Source organism: Neolamprologus multifasciatus, chromosome 1, assembly GCF_963576455.1.
Source record: "Neolamprologus multifasciatus chromosome 1, fNeoMul1.2, whole genome shotgun sequence".
Lineage (NCBI taxonomy): Eukaryota > Metazoa > Chordata > Actinopteri > Cichliformes > Cichlidae > Neolamprologus > Neolamprologus multifasciatus.
The window spans coordinates 33,591,122-33,613,854 of NC_140439.1; the positions used below are offsets into that span (position 1 = coordinate 33,591,122).

General features: G+C 37.9%; 1 protein-coding gene across 1 annotated transcript; it reads left to right on the top strand.

Annotated features, from left to right (window-relative positions):
- The first annotated feature begins 202 nt into the window (after positions 1–202).
- On the top strand, positions 203–17,446 carry LOC146526125 (uncharacterized). Its single transcript, XM_085161414.1, is given in 9 exon segments — positions 203–1,985; positions 4,573–4,577; positions 5,275–7,097; positions 9,579–9,663; positions 10,440–10,847; positions 14,792–15,279; positions 15,282–15,537; positions 16,269–16,809; positions 17,439–17,446. Coding segments are annotated over 9 exon segments (4,689 nt in total). The 5' UTR covers positions 203–910.
- Positions 17,447–22,733: the final 5,287 nt, after the last annotated feature.

A 22,733-nucleotide genomic window follows, 5' to 3' on the forward strand; every position in this document is an offset into this window, starting at 1 on the left:
ATTGGTGAAAGCTGGACTCTTCAGTTCAGCATGGTACAGCTCCAAAGATTCTGCAACATCAAACCTTCTGTCTGCTAATGTTACATCACCTGGGCTGAGGCAGTCCAGGTAATTTCAACAGTTTCTTTTTTTGTTTTTAAAGTTTAGATATAAACAAATAAAGAAAAGTAACATTTGTCACTCTCTATCTTCACGATGGATTCATTTTCATCTCATAAGTGTTAGCAACAGTTCTAGAAAAGGAGACAGGTTTGTTCCAGTGTGCAGAAATGTTATTATAAATGTTCAAACTACTGCACTGTAAAATCGAATTAGTTCCCAGAACTCAAAAAACTATGCAAACTCGTTACCTCCAAAAAATTGAGTAAAGTTTACTTAAGATGACTGTTAGGACAACTTATTCATTGCAAGTATGCAGTACTAAGAATAACTTGATGTTCCTGAAGGTGCATTATGAATTATTTACCCACTGACAAACTGACAAAGACTACTAAATTAAAAAACAATTTGTGGTAACCTGATTATGATTTAAAAAGAATGATTAACAACACTTCTTGTAATGGTGTTGAAATCAGCCCAGTGTTTATTTTCAAATGCAAAAAAACTGCCACCATCTGTTGGCAACTATGACACGTTTAGAATCTTATGACCACTTTGTCCTTTGATCCTTTGATTCTAAAGAACCCTCAAACAGGGGTGAGACACAACCACTTTTAGTCCGTTATTCGCAGCATTTATGTTCGTAGCGTTCAAACATTCGCCAGAGAAATCTTTTAAAACATTTGGATCCTTTTGAGAGTGACAGTTTACAGATTCAAACATGTCTCAGAGAAAAAAAAATAAAGAAATCCTTGAAGAGAACGAACACCTGAAAATAAACCAGAGAGACTTGCAGTGCCAACTCCAAGACATGGAGGAGAAATACAGAGCGCTGCAGGTAAAGCTTGATGAAAGACCGCACACAAAGGAAGACTTTCTTCAAGAAAAAAGGCTACAGGAGATAAAACAGAAGGAAATGGATTTCAAGCTTCAGGACATGGAGAAACACAACAAAGGCTTGCAAATCAAGCTTAATGAAGCTCTGCAAAAAAATAAAGAGCTCCTCCAAGAAAAAGATCAACAGGACATGAAGCAGTGCAAACTCCAAGGCATGGAGGAAAAATACAAAGCGCTTCAGGTAAAGCTTGATAAAACACTGAACAAAAATAAGGAGATGCTTCAAGAACAAAAGCAACAAGAAATTAAACAGAAACAAATGGACTGCAAGCTTGAAGATGTGCAGGAAAAATACACAGAGCTGAAAATAAAGCTTGATAAAGCACTGCAGCGAAATAAAGATTTCCTTCAAGAGAAAGAACAGCAAGACATGAAACAGAAACAGTTGGACTGCAAGCTTCAGAACATCGAGAAACACAACGAAGGCTTGCAAGTAATGCTTGATGAAGCTCTGCAAAAGAATAAAGAAATCCTTGAAGAAAAAGAAAAACTGGACATTAACCAGAGAGACATGCAAGGTGTGCAGGAACAACACCGAGCACTGCAGGTAAAGCTTAATGAAACACTGCACAAATATCAAGAGCTGCTTCAAGACCAAGAACAACAGGAAATAAAGCAGAAAGAAGACAAAGAAATTCTCCAGGACTTTGAGAGGAAAAACCAAAACCTGCAAGAACTTTATAACAAACGGAACTACAAAACAACTGAACTGGAAGAGGAAAAGGAAAAGCTGCAAAACCAATGCTCAGAGATGCAGAGTAAGCTCAATGACATGCTGAGCAAAAACACAGAACTCGAGGAACTTTCAGACAACTTGAAGTGTAAAAACACTGAGATGCAGGTGCTAAAGCAACACCTGGAGAAAACAAACCAAGACCTGCAGTGTACACTTCAAGAAATCGAGAGGAGCAGTCAGCAGTTGGAAGACACGCACAACAAATTCCAACAGAGTTATACAGAGCTGCACAAGGGAAAGCTAACGCAGGAGGGCAACATCTAAAGAAATGAAAGAAAGGCTTGAAGACAAACAAGCCAAATTAGAAGAAGTGGAGAAAACATGCAAGAGACTTGAGAAGGAGAATGCAGAGACAATCGATCAGCTGAGAACCCTCATCCTAGAGAAAAAAGTGCTCGTGGAAAAGCTGATGGAAAAGAAGAAAAAAAGATTCCGCTTCTTCTGGAGGAAGAACACTCCTGCTTTTTTTCTTTTTCTACTTTTTCTACTGCTGATGTCACCCTGTCTTCCTCCACCTCTGTCCCATCTTAATTTTCACCTCTCCTCTCCCTTTCTCTCCCTTTCTCTCCTGACACCTCTCCCTCCCCTGTCTCCCTTTACCTCCTAACACCTGGCCCATCTCCCCCTTCCCCCCCCCTCTCTCTTTTCACCCTCACCCCCCAACCAGTCCCGACAGTTGACTGCCCCCTCTAGAGCCTGGTTCTGTCATAGGTTTCTTCCTTTATAGGGAGTTTTTCCTATCCACTGTCGCACCTAGTGCTTGCTCAGAGGGGATTGTTGGGGTTTTCTCTCCTCTATCTCTTTCCTTCTTTCTATCCCTTTCCTTTCCCTTCTTCTTTACAACTCCCCCCCCCCCCCCCCCCACACACACCTTTCTATTTCCCAAATTAATAATAAACACAAATGGCAAAATTTTAAAAAGTCAGATCAGTGTCTTCATTCAAGAATGAATTGTCTTTGTCACGGGGTCATGTGTATTTTGTGTTTTCCTCGGGCTGGTGATCCTTGCAGTCGTTGAGCCCAGGAGTCCAGATTTTTAGTGTTTTAATCACATTTAGTGTTACATTTTAGATCACAACAATAGGATATCCACAATTTAGGATTCAGGCATTTGTTTTTTTCAATATTGTAATCATTCTATGATTGCAGGTGTTTAGAGTTAATTCGTTGATTCAGATGATTAGGTTAATAGCTCGTTTAGAGAACCTTTTCATGATATGCTTAATTTTTGAGATAAGAATTTTGGGTTTTCATGAGCTGTATGCTAAAATCATCAATATAAAAACAATGAAAGGCTTGAACTACTTTAGTTGTGTGTAATGAATCGAAAATATATGAAAGTCTAATGTTTATCAGTACATTACAGAAAATAATGAACTTTATCACAAAATCATAATTTTTTTGAGAAGGACCTGTACACTTTGACACACATTGGAACTGTTAGCAAAAGGAAGAGTTACTGAATTTTACAGGAAAAAATATCATTAATATGTCCCAACTTTATGGAACAAAGATAAAAGAAAGTGAGGACAGGGCAGAGAGGTATTTGCATGATCAGCAAGAGCCATTTCATAAACTGGAATTCAAGGCTCACGTGTAAATTATATCGTAAACCAGAAGCACTCCACCACAGTAGTTCACTCTCTGGGCAGTATTTACTTTTAAGTGAAAAGCATTATATTCTGTTTATATTCATTGTGTTTTCTTTGTTCTTTTTAATCATACTAGAAGTTTGTAGTGCAGTAAAAATCTGATCAAGGTAGACGGACAGGTTTTCACTTACACAAGCATTACACAGTATTCATTTGTAAATAACTGGACACGAAAAACTAGAGATAAAAAAATGTGATATAATATTATACTTCAGTGTATTTCGAACAAACTAGGCAGCTTATTGTCTTTCTCTTGATGATACTTTCTTTTCTTTTTTTAAAGGCTCAAACTATTTGTTATGAAAGCAAAACAAACAAACTAATGTTGTATAAATTGATTCAGGATTATTTACTTCGAGTCCAGAAATCATAGCTGTCTCATCAGATCCAGTTGTGACATTAGCTATAGTTTCCGCGGAGGGTACTTGGTTCTGTATGACAGCACAGCTTTTAGGTTGAATTCAAGCGCTTGAGTACAGCCTGATAATTAGAGGCCTGCAAACTGTTTGCTGATGAACTTTTGTCTGTAAAAGTACAGACAGCTTTAGAAGACACAGGACACGAGATGGGTTCAACATTTCTTTTGAGTTCCATGTAACAATCCCTAACTCTGTAATTAAAGAATGTGCCAATTAATCTTGGCTGGCTAAAATGGGGTGGCTGCCGTTCAGGATTTAGCACAAGTCAGCTTTTGATCAGAAAGTTTTCTGGTTTGATCCCTGGCTGCTCCAGTCTGCAGGCAAAATATCCTTGGACAAGATCGTAATCCCAAGTTGCTTTCTGATGCATCCATTGGAGTGTGAATGCTTTATAGAGTTTGTGAAACAGTTGTACGTGTGGTCAGGTCGTTTTGTATTTGTGTGTGGATTGAAGCACATGCCTGAGAGCACATCGATCACTGCACATATTTTTAAAATCTTAGTTTAAATAAAGTTTTTGATTATTTATTATAAAAAAGACATGATATATATATATATATATATATATATATATATATATATATATATATATATATATAATGCAGTGGGTACTCCACCAGCTAACATGTCAGTTAATTTGACACATAACACCAGTTAGTTCTTCCTTTTGGTGAAAGCTGGGCTCTTCAGTTCAGCATGGTACAGCTCCAAAGATTCTGCAACATCAAACCTTCTGTCTGCTAATGTTACATCACCTGGGCTGAGGCAGTCCAGGTAATTTCAACAGTTTCTTTTTTGTTTTTAAAGTTTAGATATAAACAAATAAAGAAAAGTAACATTTGTCACTCTCTATCTTCACAATGGATTCATTTTCATCTCATAAGTGTTAGCAACAGTTCTAGAAAAGGAGACAGGTTTGTTCCAGTGTGCAGAAATGTTATTATAAATGTTCAAACTACTGCACTGTAAAATCGAATTAGTTCCCAGAACTCAAAAAACTATGCAAACTCATTACCTCCAAAAAATTGAGTAAAGTTTACTTAAGATGACTGTTAGGACAACTTATTCATTGCAAGTATGCAGTACTAAGAATAACTTGATGTTCCTGAAGGTGCATTATGAATTGTTTACCCACTGACAAACTGACAAAGACTACTAAATTAAAAAACAATTTGTGGTAACCTGATTATGATTTAAAAAGAATGATTAACAACACTTCTTGTAATGGTGTTGAAATCAGCCCAGTGTTTATTTTCAAATGCAAAAAAAACTGCCACCATCTGTTGGCAACTATGACACGTTTAGAATCTTATGACCACTTTGTCCTTTGATCCTTTGATTCTAAAGAACCCTCAAACAGGGGTGAGACACAACCACTTTTAGTCCGTTATTGGCAGCATTTATGTTCGTAGCGTTCAAACATTCGCCAGAGAAATCTTTTAAAACATTTGGATCTTTTTGAGAGTGACAGTTTACAGATTCAAACATGTCTCAGAGAAAAAAAAATAAAGAAATCCTTGAAGAGAACGAACACCTGAAAATAAACCAGAGAGACTTGCAGTGCCAACTCCAAGACATGGAGGAGAAATACAGAGCGCTGCAGGTAAAGCTTGATGAAAGACCGCACACAAAGGAAGACTTTCTTCAAGAAAAAAGGCTACAGGAGATAAAACAGAAGGAAATGGATTTCAAGCTTCAGGACATGGAGAAACACAACAAAGGCTTGCAAATCAAGCTTAATGAAGCTCTGCAAAAAAATAAAGAGCTCCTCCAGGAAAAAGATCAACAGGACATGAAGCAGCGCAAACTCCAAGGCATGGAGGAAAAATACAAAGCGCTTCAGGTAAAGCTTGATAAAACACTGAACAAAAATAAGGAGTTGCTTCAAGAACAAAAGCAACAAGAAATTAAACAGAAACAGATGGACTGCAAGCTTGAAGACGTGCAGGAAAAATACACAGCGCTGAAAATAAAGCTTGATAAAGCACTGCAGAGAAATAAAGATTTCCTTCAAGAGAAAGAACAGCAAGACATGAAACAGAAACATCTGGATTGCAAGCTTCAGAACATCGAGAAACACAACGAAGGCTTGCAAGTAATGCTTGATGAAGCTCTGCAAAAGAATAAAGAAATCCTTGAAGAGAAAGAAAAACTGGACATTAACCAGAGAGACATGCAGTGCCAACTCCAAGACATGGAGGAGAAATACAGAGCGCTGCAGGCAAAGCCTGATGAAAGACCGCACACAAATGAAGACTTTCTTCAAGAAAAAAGGCTACAGGAGATAAAACAGAAGGAAATGGATTTCAAGCTTCAGGACATGGAGAAACACAACAAAGGCTTGCAAATCAAGCTTAATGAAGCTCTGCAAAAAATTAAAGAGCTCCTCCATGAAAAAGATCAACAGGACATGAAGCAGCGCAAACTCCAAGGCATGGAGGAAAAATACAAAGCGCTTCAGGTAAAGCTTGATAAAACACTGAACAAAAATAAGGAGTTGCTTCAAGAACAAAAGCAACAAGAAATTAAACAGAAACAAATGGACTGCAAGCTTGAAGACGTGCAGGAAAAATACACAGAGCTGAAAATAAAGCTTGATAAAGCACTGCAGAGAAATAAAGATTTCCTTCAAGAGAAAGAACAGCAAGACATGAAACAGAAACATCTGGATTGCAAGCTTCAGAACATCGAGAAACACAACGAAGGCTTGCAAGTAATGCTTGATGAAGCTCTGCAAAAGAATAAAGAAATCCTTGAAGAAAAAGAAAAACTGGACATTAACCAGAGAGACATGCAAGGTGTGCAGGAACAACACCGAGCGCTGCAGGTAAAGCTTGATGAAACACTGCACAAATATCAAGAGCTGCTTCAAGACCAAGAACAACAGGAAATAAAGCAGAAAGAAGACAAAGAAATTCTCCAGGACTTTGAGAGGAAAAACCAAAACCTGCAAGAACTTTATAACAAACTGAACTACAAAACAACTGAACTGGAAGAAGAAAAGGAAAAGCTGCAAAACCAATGCTCAGAGATGCAGAGTAAGCTCAATGACATGCTGAGCAAAAACACAGAACTCGAGGAACTTTCAGACAACTTGAAGTGCAAAAACACTGAGATGCAGGTGCTAAAGCAACACCTGGAGAAAACAAACGAAGACCTGCAGTGTACACTTCAAGAAATCGAGAGGAGCCGTCAGCAGTTGGAAGACACGCACAACAAATTCCAACAGAGTTATACAGAGCTGCACGAGGGAAAGCTAACGCAGGAGGCAACATCTAAAGAAATGAAAGAAAGGCTTGAAGACAACAAGCCAAATTAGAAGAAGTGGAGAAAAACATGCGAGAGACTTGAGAAGGAGAATGCAGAGACAATCGATCAGCTGAGAACCCTCATCCTAGAGAAAAAAGTGCTCGTGGAAAAGCTGATGGAAAAGAAGAAAAAAAGATTCCGCTTCTTCTGGAGGAAGAACACTCCTGCTTTTTCTTCTTTTTCTACTTTTTCTACTGCTGATGTCACCCTGTCTTCCTCCACCTCTGTCCCATCTTAATTTTCACCTCTCCTCTCCCTTTCTCTCCTGACACCTCTCCCTCCCCTGTCTCCCTTTACCTCCTAACACCTGTCCCATCTCCCCCCCCCCCTCTCTTTTCACCCTCACCCCCCAACCAGTCCCGACAGTTGACTGCCCCCTCTAGAGCCTGGTTCTGTCATAGGTTTCTTCCTTTATAGGGAGTTTTTCCTATCCACTGTCGCACCTAGTGCTTGCTCAGAGGGGATTGTTGGGGTTTTCTCTCCTCTATCTCTTTCCTTCTTTCTATCCCTTTCCTTTCCCTTCTTCTTTACAACCCCCCCCCCCACACACACACACACACACACACACACACACACACACACACACACCCCTTTCTATTTCCCAAATTAATAATAAACACAATTGGCAAAATTTTAAAAAGTCAGATCAGTGTCTTCATTCAAGAATGAATTGTCTTTTTCACGGGGTCATGTGTATTTTGTGTTTTCCTCGGGCTGCTGATCCTTGCAGTCGTTGAGCCAGGAGTCCAGATTTTTAGTGTTTTAATCACATTTAGTGTTACAGTTTAGATCACAACAATAGGATATCCACAATTTAGGATTCAGGCATTTGTTTTTTCAATATTGTAATCATTCTATGATTGCAGGTGTTTAGAGTTAATTCGTTGATTCAGATGATTAGGTTAATAGCTCGTTTAGAGAACCTTTTCATGATATGCTTAATTTTTGAGATAAGAATTTTGGGTTTCATGAGCTGTATGCTAAAATCATCAATATAAAAACAATGAAAGGCTTGAACTACTTTAGTTGTGTGTAATGAATCGAAAATATATGAAAGTCTAATGTTTATCAGTACATTACAGAAAATAATGAACTTTATCACAAAATCATAATTTTTTTGAGAAGGACCTGTACACTTTGACACACATTGGAACTGTTAGCAAAAGGAAGAGTTACTGAATTTTACAGGAAAAAAATATCATTAATATGTCCCAACTTTATGGAACAAAGATAAAAGAAAGTGAGGACAGGGCAGAGAGGGTATTTGCATGATCAGCAAGAGCCATTTCATAAACTGGAATTCAAGGCTCACGTGTAATTATATCGTAAACCAGAAGCACTCCACCACAGTAGTTCACTCTCTGGGCAGTATTTACTTTTAAGTGAAAAGCATTATATTCTGTTTATATTCATTGTGTTTTCTTTGTTCTTTTTAATCATACTAGAAGTTTGTAGTGCAGTAAAAATCTGATCAAGGTAGACGGACAGGTTTTCACTTACACAAGCATTACACAGTATTCATTTGTAAATAACTGGACACGAAAAACTAGAGATAAAAAAAATGTGATATATATTATACTGCAGGTGTATTTCGAACAAACTAGGCAGCTTATTGTCTTTCTCTTGATGATACTTTCTTTTCTTTTTTTAAAGGCTCAAACTATTTGTTATGAAAGCAAAACAAACAAACTAATGTTGTATAAATTGATTCAGGATTATTTACTTCGAGTCCAGAAATCATAGCTGTCTCATCAGATCCAGTTGTGACATTAGCTAGAGTTTCGCGGAGGGTACTTGGTTCTGTATGACAGCACAGCTTTTAGGTTGAATTCAAGCGCTTGAGTACAGCCTGATAATTAGAGGCCTGCAAACTGTTTGCTGATGAACTTTTGTCTGTAAAAGTACAGACAGCTTTAGAAGACACAGGACACGAGATGGGTTCAACATTTCTTTGAGTTCCATGTACAATCCCTAACTCCGTAATTAAAGAATGTGCCATTTAATCTTGGCTGGCTAAATGGGGTGGCTGCCGTTCAGGATTTAGCACAAGTCAGCTTTTGATCAGAAAGTTTTCTGGTTTGATCCCGGGCTGGTCCAGTCTGCAGGGCAAAATATCCTTGGACGAAGATCGTAATCCCAAGTTGCTTTCTGATGCATCCATTGGAGTGTGAATGCTTTATAGAGTTTGTGGAAACAGTTGTACGTGTGGTCAGGTCGTTTTGTATTTGTGTGTGGATTGAAGCACATGCCTGAGAGCACATCGATCACTGCACATATTTTTAAAATCTTAGTTTAAATAAAGTTTTTGGATTATTATATTATAAAAAAGACATGATATATATATATATATATATATATATATATATATATATATAATGCAGTGGGTACTCCACCAGCTAACATGTCAGTTAATTTGACACATAACACCAGTTAGTTCTTCCTTTTGGTGAAAGCTGGGCTCTTCAGTTCAGCATGGTACAGCTCCAAAGATTCTGCAACATCAAACCTTCTGTCTGCTAATGTTTACATCACCTGGGCTGAGGCAGTCCAGGTAATTTCAACAGTTTCTTTTTGTTTTTAAAGTTTAGATATAAACAAATAAAAGAAAAGTAACATTTGTCACTCTCTATCTTCACAATGGATTCATTTTCATCTCATAAGTGTTAGCAACAGTTCTAGAAAAGGAGACAGGTTTGTTCCAGTGTGCAGAAATGTTATTATAAATGTTCAAACTACTGCACTGTAAAATCGAATTAGTTCCCAGAACTCAAAAAACTATGCAAACTCGTTACCATCCAAAAAATTGAGTAAAGTTTACTTAAGATGACTGTTAGGACAACTTATTCATTGCAAGTATGCAGTACTAAGAATAACTTGATGTTCCTGAAGGTGCATTATGATTGTTTACCCACTGACAAACTGACAAAGACTACTAAATTAAAAAACAATTTGTGGTAACCTGATTATGATTTAAAAAGAATGATTAACAACACTTCTTGTAATGGTGTTGAAATCAGCCCAGTGTTTTATTTTCAAATGCAAAAAAACTGCCACCATCTGTTGGCAACTATGACACGTTTAGAATCTTATGACCCCTTTGTCCTTGATCCTTTGATTCTAAAGAACCCTCAAAACAGGGGGTGAGACACAACCACTTTAGTCCGTTATTCGCAGCATTTATGTTCGTAGCGTTCAAGACATTCGCCAGAGAAATCTTTTAAAACATTTGGATCTTTTTGAGAGTGACAGTTTACAGATTCAAACATGTCTCAGAGAAAAAAAAAATAAAGAAATCCTTGAAGAGAACGAACACCTGAAATAAACCAGAGAGACTTGCAGTGCCACGTCCAAGACATGGAGGAGAAATACAGAGCGCTGCAGGTAAAGCTTGATGAAAGACCGCACACAAAGGAAGACTTTCTTCAAGAAAAAAGGCTACAGGAGATAAAACAGAAGGAAATGGATTTCAAGCTTCAGGACATGGAGAAACACAACAAAGGCTTGCAAATCAAGCTTAATGAAGCTCTGCAAAAAAATAAAGAGCTCCTCCATGAAAAAGATCAACAGGACATGAAGCAGAACAAACTCCAAGGCACGGAGGAAAAATACAAAGCGCTTCAGGTAAAGCTTGATAAAACACTGAACAAAAATAAGGAGTTGCTTCAAGAACAAAAGCAACAAGAAATTAAACAGAAACAAATGGACTGCAAGCTTGAAGATGTGCAGGAAAAATACACAGCGAAAAAAGCTTGATAAAGCTCTGCAGAGAAATAAAGATTTCCTTCAAGAGAAAGAACAGCAAGACATGAAACAGAAACATCTGGATTGCAAGCTTCAGAACATCGAGAAACACAACGAAGGCTTGCAAGTAATGCTTGATGAGCTCTGCAAAAGATAAAGAAATCCTTGAGAGAAAAAAAAAATGGACATTAACCAGAGAGACATGCAAGGTGTGCAGGAACAACACGAGCGCTGCAGGCAAAGCTTGATGAAACACTGCACAAATATCAAGAGCTGCTTCAAGACCAAGCAACAGGAATAAAGCAGAAAGAAGACAAAGAAATTCTCAGGACTTTGAGAGGAAAAACCAAACCTGCAAGAACTTTATAACAAACTGAACTACAAAACAACTGAACTGGAAGAGGAAAAGGAAAACTGCAAAACCAATGCTCAGAGATGCAGAGTAAGCTCAATGACATGCTGAGAAAAAACACAGAACTCGAGGAACTTTCAGACAACTTGAAGTGCAAAACACTGAGATGCAGGTGCTAAAGCAACACTGGAGAAAACAAAACGACCTGCAGTGTACACTTCAAGAAATCGAGAGGAGCAGTCAGCAGTTGGAAGACACGCACAACAAATTCCAACAGAGTTATACAGAGCTGCACGAGGGAAAGCTAAGCAGGAGGCAACATCTAAAGAAATGAAAGAAAGGCTTGAAGACAAACAAGCCAAATTAGAAGAAGTGGAGAAAACATGCAAGAGACTTGAGAAGAAATGCAGAGACAATCGATCAGCTGAGAACCCTCATCCTAGAGAAAAAAGTGCTCGTGGAAAAGCTGATGGAAAAGAAGAAAAAAAGATTCCGCTTCTTCTGGAGGAAGAACACTCCTGCTTTTTCTTCTTTTTCTACTTTTTCTACTGCTGATGTCACCCTGTCTTCCTCCACCTCTGTCCATCTTAATTTTCACCTCTCCTCTCCCTTTCTCTCCCTTTCTCTCCTGACACCTCTCCCTCCCCTGTCTCCCTTTACCTCCTAACACCTGTCCCATCTCCCCCCCCCCCTCTCTCTTTTCACCCTCACCCCCCAACCAGTCCCGACAGTTGACTGCCCCCTCTAGAGCCTGGTTCTGTCATAGGTTTCTTCCTTTATAGGGAGTTTTTCCTATCCACTGTCGCACCTAGTGCTTGCTCAGAGGGGATTGTTGGGGTTTTCTCTCCTCTATCTCTTTCCTTCTTTCTATCCCTTTCCTTTCCCTTCTTCTTTACAACCCCCCCCCCCCCCCACACACACACACACACTTTCTATTTCCCAAATTAATAATAAACACAATTGGCAAAATTTTAAAAAGTCAGATCATGTCTTCATTCAAGAATGAATTGTCTTTGTCACGGGGTCATGTGTATTTTGTGTTTTCCTCGGCTGGTGATCCTTGCAGTCGTTGAGCCCAGGAGTCCAGATTTTTAGTGTTTTAATCACATTTAGTGTTACATTTTAGATCACAACAATAGGATATCCACAATTTAGGATTCAGGCATTTGTTTTTTTCAATATTGTAATCATTCTATGATTGCAGGTGTTTAGAGTTAATTCGTTGATTCAGATGATTAGGTTAATAGCTCGTTTAGAGAACCTTTTCATGATATGCTAATTTTTGAGATAAGAATTTTGGGTTTTCATGAGCTGTATGCTAAAATCATCAATATAAAAACAATGAAAGGCTTGAACTACTTTAGTTGTGTGTAATGAATCGAAAATATATGAAAGTCTAATGTTTATCAGTACATTACAGAAAATAATGAACTTTATCACAATCATAATTTTTTGAGAAGGACCTGTACACTTTGACACACATTGGAACTGTTAGCAAAAGGAAGAGTCTGAATTTTACAGGAAAAATATCATTAATATGTCCAACTTCATGGAACAAAGATAAAAGAAAGTGAGGACAGGGCAGAGAGGTATTTGCATGATCAGCAAGAGCCATTTCATAAACTGGAATTCAAGGCTCACGTGTAAATTATATCGTAAACCAGAAGCACTCCACCACAGTAGTTCACTCTCTGGGCAGTATTTACTTTTAAGTGAAAAGCATTATATTCTGTTTATATTCATTGTGTTTTCTTTGTTCTTTTTAATCATACTAGAAGTTTGTAGTGCAGTAAAAATCTGATCAAGGTAGACGGACAGGTTTTCACTTACACAAGCATTACACAGTATTCATTTGTAATAACTGGACACGAAAAACTAGAGATAAAAAAATGTGATATAATATTATACTTCAGTGTATTTCGAACAAACTAGGCAGCTTATTGTCTTTCTCTTGATGATACTTTCTTTTCTTTTTTTTAAAGGCTCAAACTATTTGTTATGAAAGCAAAACACAAACTAATGTTGTATAAATTGATTCAGGATTATTTACTTCGAGTCCAGAAATCATAGCTGTCTCATCAGATCCAGTTGTGACATTAGCTAGAGTTTCCGCGGAGGGTACTTGGTTCTGTATGACAGCACAGCTTTTAGGTTGAATTCAAGCGCTTGAGTACAGCCTGATAATTAGAGGCCTGCAAACTGTTTGCTGATGAACTTTTGTCTGTAAAAGTACAGACAGCTTTAGAAGACACAGGACACGAGATGGTTCAACATTTCTTTTGAGTTCCATGTAACAATCCCTAACTCCGTAATTAAAGAATGTGCCATTTAATCTTGGCTGGCTAAAATGGGGTGGCTGCCGTTCAGGATTTAGCACAAGTCAGCTTTTGATCAGAAAGTTTTCTGGTTTGATCCCTGGCTGCTCCAGTCTGCAGGCAAAATATCCTTGGACAAGATCGTAATCCCAAGTTGCTTTCTGATGCATCCATTGGAGTGTGAATGCTTTATAGAGTTTGTGAAACAGTTGTACGTGTGGTCAGGTCGTTTTGTATTTGTGTGTGGATTGAAGCACATGCCTGAGAGCACATCGATCACTGCACATATTTTTAAAATCTTAGTTTAAATAAAGTTTTTGATTATTTATTATAAAAAAGACATGATATATTATATATATATATATATATATATATATATATTATATATATATATATATATATATGCAGTGGGTACTCCACCAGCTAACATGTCAGTTAATTTGACACATAACACCAGTTAGTTCTTCCTTTTGGTGAAGCTGGGCTCTTCAGTTCAGCATGGTACAGCTCCAAAGATTCTGCAACATCAAACCTTCTGTCTGCTAATGTTACATCACCTGGGCTGAGGCAGTCCAGGTAATTTCAACAGTTTCTTTTTTGTTTTTAAAGTTTAGATATAAACAAATAAAGAAAAGTAACATTTGTCACTCTCTATCTTCACATGGATTCATTTTCATCTCATAAGTGTTAGCAACAGTTCTAGAAAAGGAGACAGGTTTGTTCCAGTGTGCAGAAATGTTATTATAAATGTTCAAACTACTGCACTGTAAAATCGAATTAGTTCCCAGAACTCAAAAAACTATGCAAACTCGTTACCTCCAAAAAATTGAGTAAAGTTTACTTAAGATGACTGTTAGGACAACTTATTCATTGCAAGTATGCAGTACTAAGAATAACTTGATGTTCCTGAAGGTGCATTATGAATTGTTTACCCACTGACAAACTGACAAAGACTACTAAATTAAAAAACAATTTGTGGTAACCTGATTATGATTTAAAAAGAATGATTAACAACACTTCTTGTAATGGTGTTGAAATCAGCCCAGTGTTTATTTTCAAATGCAAAAAAACTGCCACCATCTGTTGGCAACTATGACACGTTTAGAATCTTATGACCACTTTGTCCTTTGATCCTTTGATTCTAAAGAACCCTCAAACAGGGGTGAGACACAACCACTTTTAGTCCGTTATTGGCAGCATTTATGTTCGTAGCGTTCAAACATTCGCCAGAGAAATCTTTTAAAACATTTGGATCTTTTTGAGAGTGACAGTTTACAGATTCAAACATGTCTCAGAGAAAAAAAAATAAAGAAATCCTTGAAGAGAACGAACACCTGAAAATAAACCAGAGAGACTTGCAGTGCCAACTCCAAGACATGGAGGAGAAATACAGAGCGCTGCAGGTAAAGCTTGATGAAAGACCGCACACAAAGGAAGACTTTCTTCAAGAAAAAAGGCTACAGGAGATAAAACAGAAGGAAATGGATTTCAAGCTTCAGGACATGGAGAAACACAACAAAGGCTTGCAAATCAAGCTTAATGAAGCTCTGCACAAAAATAAAGAGCTCCTCCATGAAAAAGATCAACAGGACATGAAGCAGTGCAAACTCCAAGGCATGGAGGAAAAATACAAAGCGCTTCAGGTAAAGCTTGATAAAACACTGAACAAAAATAAGGAGTTGCTTCAAGAACAAAAGCAACAAGAAATTAAACAGAAACAAATGGACTGCAAGCTTGAAGATGTGCAGGAAAAATACACAGACTGAAAATAAAGCTTGATAAAGCACTGCAGAGAAATAAAGATTTCCTTCAAGAGAAAGAACAGCAAGACATGAAACAGAAACATCTGGATTGCAAGCTTCAGAACATCGAGAAACACAACGAAGGCTTGCAAGTAATGCTTGATGAAGCTCTGCAAAAGAATAAAGAAATCCTTGAAGAGAAAGAAAAACTGGACACTAACCAGAGAGACATGCAGTGCCAACTCCACATGGAGGAGAAATACAGAGCGCTGCAGGCAAAGCCTGATGAAAGACCGGCACACAAATGAAGACTTTCTTCAAGAAAAAAGGCTACAGGAGATAAAACAGAAGGAAATGGATTTCAAGCTTCAGGACATGGAACACAACAAAGGCTTGCAAATCAAGCTTAATGAAGCTCTGCAAAAAATTAAAGAGCTCCTCCATGAAAAAGATCAACAGGACATGAAGCAGCGCAAACTCCAAGGCATGGAAAAATGCAAAGCGCTTCAGGTAAAGCTTGATAAACACTGAACAAAAGGAGTTGCTTCAAGAACAAAAGCAACAAGAAATTAAACAGAAACAGATGGACTGCAAGCTTGAAGACATGCAGGAAAAATACACAGAGCTGAAAATAAAGCTTGATAAAGCACTGCAGAAAATAAATTTTCCTTCAAGAGAAAGAACAGCAAGACATGAAACAGAAACATCTGGATTGCAAGCTTCAGAACATCGAGAAACACAACAAAGGCTTGCAAGTAATGCTTGATGAAGCTGCAAAAGAATAAAGAAATCCTTGAAGAAAAAGAAAACTGGACATTAACCAGAGAGACATGCAAGTGTGCAGGAACAACACCGAGCGCTGCAGGTAAAGCTTGATGAAACCTGCACAAATATCAGAGCTGCTTCAAGACCAAACAACAGGAAATAAAGCAGAAAGAAGACAAAGAAATTCTCCAGGACTTTGAGAGGAAAAACCAAAACCTGCAAGAACTTTATAACAAACTGAACTACAACAACTGAACTGGAAGAGGAAAAGGAAAAGCTGCAAAACCAATGCTCAGAGATGCAGAGTAAGCTCAATGACATGCTGAGCAAAAACACAGAACTCGAGGAACTTTCAGACAACTTGAAGTGCAAAAACACTGAGATGCAGGTGCTAAAGCAACACCTGGAGAAAACAAACGAAGACCTGCAGTGTACACTTCAAGAAATCGAGAGCAGTCAGCAGTTGGAAGACACGCACAACAAATTCCAACAGAGTTATACAGAGCTGCACGAGGGAAAGCTAACGCAGGAGGCAACATCTAAAGAAATGAAAGAAAGGCTTGAAGACAAACAAGCCAAATTAGAAGAAGTGGAGAAAACATGCAAGAGACTTGAGAAGGAGAATGCAGAGACAATCGATCAGCTGAGAACCCTCATCCTAGAGAAAAAAGTGCTCGTGGAAAAGCTGATGGAAAAGAAGAAAAAAGATTCTGCTTCTTCTGGAGGAAGAACACTCCTGCTTTTTCTTCTTTTTCTACTTTTTCTACTGCTGATGTCACCCTGTCTTCCTCCACCTCTGTCCCATCTTAATTTTCACCTCTCCTCTCCCTTTCTCTCCCTTTCCCTCCTGACACCTCTCCCTCCCCTGTCTCCCTTTACCTCCTAACACCTGTCCCATCTCCCCCCCCCCTCTCTCTTTTCACCCTCACCCCCCAACCAGTCCCGACAGTTGACTGCCCCCCTAGAGCCTGGTTCTGTCATAGGTTTCTTCCTTTTAGGGAGTTTTTCCTATCCACTGTCGCACCTAGTGCTTGCTCAGAGGGGATTGTTGGGGTTTTCTCTCCTCTATCTCTTTCCTTCTTTCTATCCCTTTCCTTTCCCTTCTTCTTTACAACCCCCCCCCCCACACACACACTTTCTATTTCCCAAATTAATAATAAACACAATGGCAAAATTTTAAAAAGTCAGATCAATGTCTTCATTCAAGAATGAATTGTCTTTGTCACGGGGTCATGTGTATTTTGTGTTTTCCTCGGGCTGGTGATCCTTGCAGTCGTTGAGCCCAGGAGTCCAGATTTTTAGTGTTTTAATCACATTTAGTGTTACATTTTAGATCACAACAATAGGATATCCACAATTTAGGATTCAGGCATTTGTTTTTTTCAATATTGTAATCATTCTATGATTGCAGGTGTTTAGAGTTAATTCGTTGATTCAGATGATTAGGTTAATAGCTCGTTTAGAGAACCTTTTCATGATATGCTTAATTTTTGAGATAAGAATTTTGGGTTTTCATGAGCTGTATGCTAAAATCATCAATATAAAAACAATGAAAGGCTTGAACTACTTTAGTTGTGTGTAATGAATCGAAAATATATGAAAGTCTAATGTTTATCAGTACATTACAGAAAATAATGAACTTTATCACAAAATCATAATTTTTTTGAGAAGGACCTGTACACTTTGACACACATTGGAACTGTTAGCAAAAGGAAGAGTTACTGAATTTTACAGGAAAAAATATCATTAATATGTCCCAACTTTATGGAACAAAGATAAAAGAAAGTGAGGACAGGGCAGAGAGGTATTTGCATGATCAGCAAGAGCCATTTCATAAACTGGAATTCAAGGCTCACGTGTAAATTATATCGTAAACCAGAAGCACTCCACCACAGTAGTTCACTCTCTGGGCAGTATTTACTTTTAAGTGAAAAGCATTATATTCTGTTTATATTCATTGTGTTTTCTTTGTTCTTTTTAATCATACTAGAAGTTTGTAGTGCAGTAAAAATCTGATCAAGGTAGACAGACAGGTTTTCACTTACACAAGCATTACACAGTATTCATTTGTAAATAACTGGACACGAAAAACTAGAGATAAAAAAATGTGATATAATATTATACTTCAGTGTATTTCGAACAAACTAGGCAGCTTATTGTCTTTCTCTTGATGATACTTTCTTTTCTTTTTTTTAAAGGCTCAAACTATTTGTTATGAAAGCAAAATGAACAAACTAATGTTGTATAAATTGATTCAGGATTATTTACTTCGAGTCCAGAAATCATAGCTGTCTCATCAGATCCAGTTGTGACATTAGCTAGAGTTTCCGCGGAGGGTACTTGGTTCTGTATGACAGCACAGCTTTTAGGTTGAATTCAAGCGCTTGAGTACAGCCTGATAATTAGAGGCCTGCAAACTGTTTGCTGATGAACTTTTGTCTGTAAAAGTACAGACAGCTTTAGAAGACACAGGACACGAGATGGGTTCAACATTTCTTTTGAGTTCCATGTAACAATCCCTAACTCCGTAATTAAAGAATGTGCCATTTAATCTTGGCTGGCTAAAATGGGGTGGCTGCCGTTCAGGATTTAGCACAAGTCAGCTTTTGATCAGAAAGTTTTCTGGTTTGATCCCTGGCTGCTCCAGTCTGCAGGCAAAAATCCTTGGACAAGATCGTAATCCCAAGTTGCTTTCTGATGCATCCATTGGAGTGTGAATGCTTTATAGAGTTTGTGAAACAGTTGTACGTGTGGTCAGGTCGTTTTGTATTTGTGTGTGGATTGAAGCACATGCCTGAGAGCACATCGATCACTGCACATATTTTTAAAATCTTAGTTTAAATAAAGTTTTTGATTATTTATTATAAAAAAGACATGATATATATATATATATATATATATATATTATATTATATATATATATATAATACAGTGGGTACTCCACCAGCTAACATGTCAGTTAATTTGACACATAACACCAGTTAGTTCTTCCTTTTGGTGAAAGCTGGGCTCTTCAGTTCAGCATGGTACAGCTCCAAAGATTCTGCAACATCAAACCTTCTGTCTGCTAATGTTACATCACCTGGGCTGAGGCAGTCCAGGTAATTTCAACAGTTTCTTTTTTGTTTTTAAAGTTTAGATATAAACAAAAAAGAAAAGTAACATTTGTCACTCTCTATCTTCACATGGATTCATTTTCATCTCATAAGTGTTAGCAACAGTTCTAGAAAAGGAGACAGGTTTGTTCCAGTGTGCAGAAATGTTATTATAAATGTTCAAACTACTGCACTGTAAAATCGAATTAGTTCCCAGAACTCAAAAAAACTATGCAAACTCGTTACCTCCAAAAATTGAGTAAAGTTTACTTAAGATGACTGTTAGGACAACTTATTCATTGCAAGTATGCAGTACTAAGAATAACTTGATGTTCCTGAAGGTGCATTATGAATTGTTTACCCACTGACAAACTGACAAAGACTACTAAATTAAAAAACAATTTGTGGTAACCTGATTATGATTTAAAAAGAATTAACAACACTTCTTGTAATGGTGTTGAAATCAGCCCAGTGTTTATTTTCAAATGCAAAAAAACTGCCACCATCTGTTGGCAACTATGACACGTTTAGAATCTTATGACCACTTTGTCCTTTGATCCTTTGATTCTAAAGAACCTCAAACAGGGGTGAGACACAACCACTTTTAGTCCGTTATTCGCAGCATTTATGTTCGTAGCGTTCAAACATTCGCCAGAGAAATCTTTTAAAACATTTGGATCTTTTGAGAGTGACAGTTTACAGATTCAAACATGTCTCAGAGAAAAAAAATAAAGAAATCCTTGAAGAGAACGAACACCTGAAAATAAACCAGAGAGACTTGCAGTGCCAACTCCAAGACATGGAGGAGAAATACAGAGCGCTGCAGGTAAAGCTTGATGAAAGACCGCACACAAAGGAAGACTTTCTTCAAGAAAAAAGGCTACAGGAGATAAAAGAAGGAAATGGATTTCAAGCTTCAGGACATGGAGAAACACAACAAAGGCTTGCAAATCAAGCTTAATGAAGCTCTGCAAAAAATAAAGAGCTCCTCCATGAAAAAGATCAACAGGACATGAAGCAGTGCAAACTCCAAGGCATGGAGGAAAAATACAAAGCGCTTCAGGTAAAGCTTGATAAAACACTGAACAAAAATAAGGAGTTGCTTCAAGAACAAAAGCAACAAGAAATTAAACAGAAACATGGACTGCAAGCTTGAAGACGTGCAGGAAAAATACACAGAGCTGAAAATAAAGCTTGATAAAGCACTGCAGAGAAATAAAGATTTCCTTCAAGAGAAAGAACAGCAAGACATGAAACAGAAACATCTGGATTGCAAGCTTCAGAACATCGAGAAACACAACGAAGGCTTGCAAGTAATGCTTGATGAAGCTCTGCAAAAGAATAAAGAAATCCTTGAAGAGAAAGAAAACTGGACATTAACCAGAGAGACATGCAAGGTTGCAGGAACAACACCGAGCGCTGCAGGCAAGCTTGATGAAACACTGCACAAATATCAGAGCTGCTTCAAGACCAAGAACAACAGGAAATAAGCAGAAAGAAGACAAAGAATTCTCCAGGACTTTGAGAGGAAAACCAAACCTGCAAGAACTTTATAACAAACTGAACTACAAAACAACTGAACTGGAAGAGGAAAAGGAAAAGCTGCAAAACCAATGCTCAGGATTCAGAGTAAGCTCAATGACATGCTGGAGAAAAAACACAGACTCAGGAACTTTCAGACAACTTGAAGTGCAAAACACTGAGATGCAGGTGCTAAAGCAACACCTGAGAAAACAAACGAACTGCAGTGTACACTTCAGAATCGAGAGGAGCAGTCAGCATTGGAAGACACGCACAACAAATTTCAACAGAGTTATACAGAGCTGCACGAGGGAAAGCTAACGCAGGAGCAACATCTAAGAAATGAAGAAAGGCTTGAAGACACACGCCAAATTAGAAGAAGTGAGAAATGCAAGAGACTTGAGAAGGAGAATGCAGAGACAATCGTCAGCTGAGACCCTCATCCTAGAGAAAAAGTGCTCGTGAAAGCTGATGGAAAAGAAGAAAAAAGATTCCGCTTCTTCTGGAGGAAGAACACTCCTGCTTTTTCTCTTTTTTCTACTTTTTCTACTGCTGATGTCACCCTGTCTTCCTCCACCTCTGTCCCATCTTAATTTTCACCTCTCCTCTCCCTTTCTCTCCCTTTCTCTCCTTTCTCTCCTGACACTCTCCCTCCCCTGTCTCCCTTTACCTCCTAACACCTCCCATCTCCCCTCCCCCCCCCCTCCTCTTTTCACCCTCACCCCCCAACCAGTCCCGACAGTTGACTGCCCCTCTAGAGCCTGGTTCTGTCATAGGTTTCTTCCTTTATAGGGAGTTTTTCCTATCCACTGTCGCCCTAGTGCTTGCTCAGAGGGGATTGTTGGGGTTTTCTCTCCTCTATCTCTTTCCTTCTTTCTATCCCTTTCCTTTCCCTTCTTCTTTACACCCCCCCCCCCCCCACACACCACACACACCCCTTTCTATTTCCCAAATTAATAATAAACACAAATGGCAAAATTTTAAAAAGTCAGATCATGTCTTCAATCAAGAATGAATTGTCTTGTCACGGGGTCATGTGTATTTTGTGTTTTCCTCGGGCTGGTGATCTTGCAGTCGTTGAGCCCAGGAGTCCAGATTTTTAGTGTTTTAATCACATTTAGTGTTACATTTAGATCACAACAATAGGATATCCAATTTAGGATTCAGCATTTGTTTTTTTCAATATTGTAATCATTCTATGATTGCAGGTGTTTAGAGTTAATTCGTTGATTCAGATGATTAGGTTAATAGCTCGTTTAGAGAACCTTTTCATGATATGCTTAATTTTTTGAGATAAGAATTTTGGGTTTTCATGAGCTGTATGCTAAATCATCAATATAAAACAATGAAAGGCTTGAACTACTTTAGTTTGTGTAATGATCGAAAATATATGAAAGTCTAATGTTTATCAGTACATTACAGAAAATAATGAACTTTATCACAAATCATAATTTTTTGAGAAGGACCTGTACACTTTGACACACATTGGAACTGTTAGCAAAAGGAAGTTACTGAATTTTACAGGAAAAAATATCATTAATATGTCCCAACTTCATGGAACAAAGATAAAGAAAGTGAGACAGGGCAGAGAGGTATTTGCATGATCAGCAAGAGCATTTCATAAACTGGAATTCAAGGCTCACGTGTAAATTATATTGTAAACCAGAAGCACTCCACCACAGTAGTTCACTCTCTGGGCAGTATTTACTTTTAAGTGAAAAGCATTATATTCTGTTTATATTCATTGTGTTTTCTTTGTTCTTTTTAATCATACTAGAAGTTTGTAGTGCAGTAAAAATCTGATCAAGGTAGACGGACAGGTTTTCACTTACACAAGCATTACACAGTATTCATTTGTAATAACTGGACACAAAAACTAGAGATAAAAAATGTGATATAATATTATACTGCGGTGTATTTCGAAAAACTAGGCAGCTTATTGTCTTTCTCTTGATGATACTTTCTTTTCATTTTTTTAAAGGCTCAAACTATTTGTTATGAAAGCAAAACAAACAAACTGATGTTGTATAATTGATTCAGGATTATTTACTTCGAGTCCAGAAATCATAGCTGTCTCATCAGATCCAGTT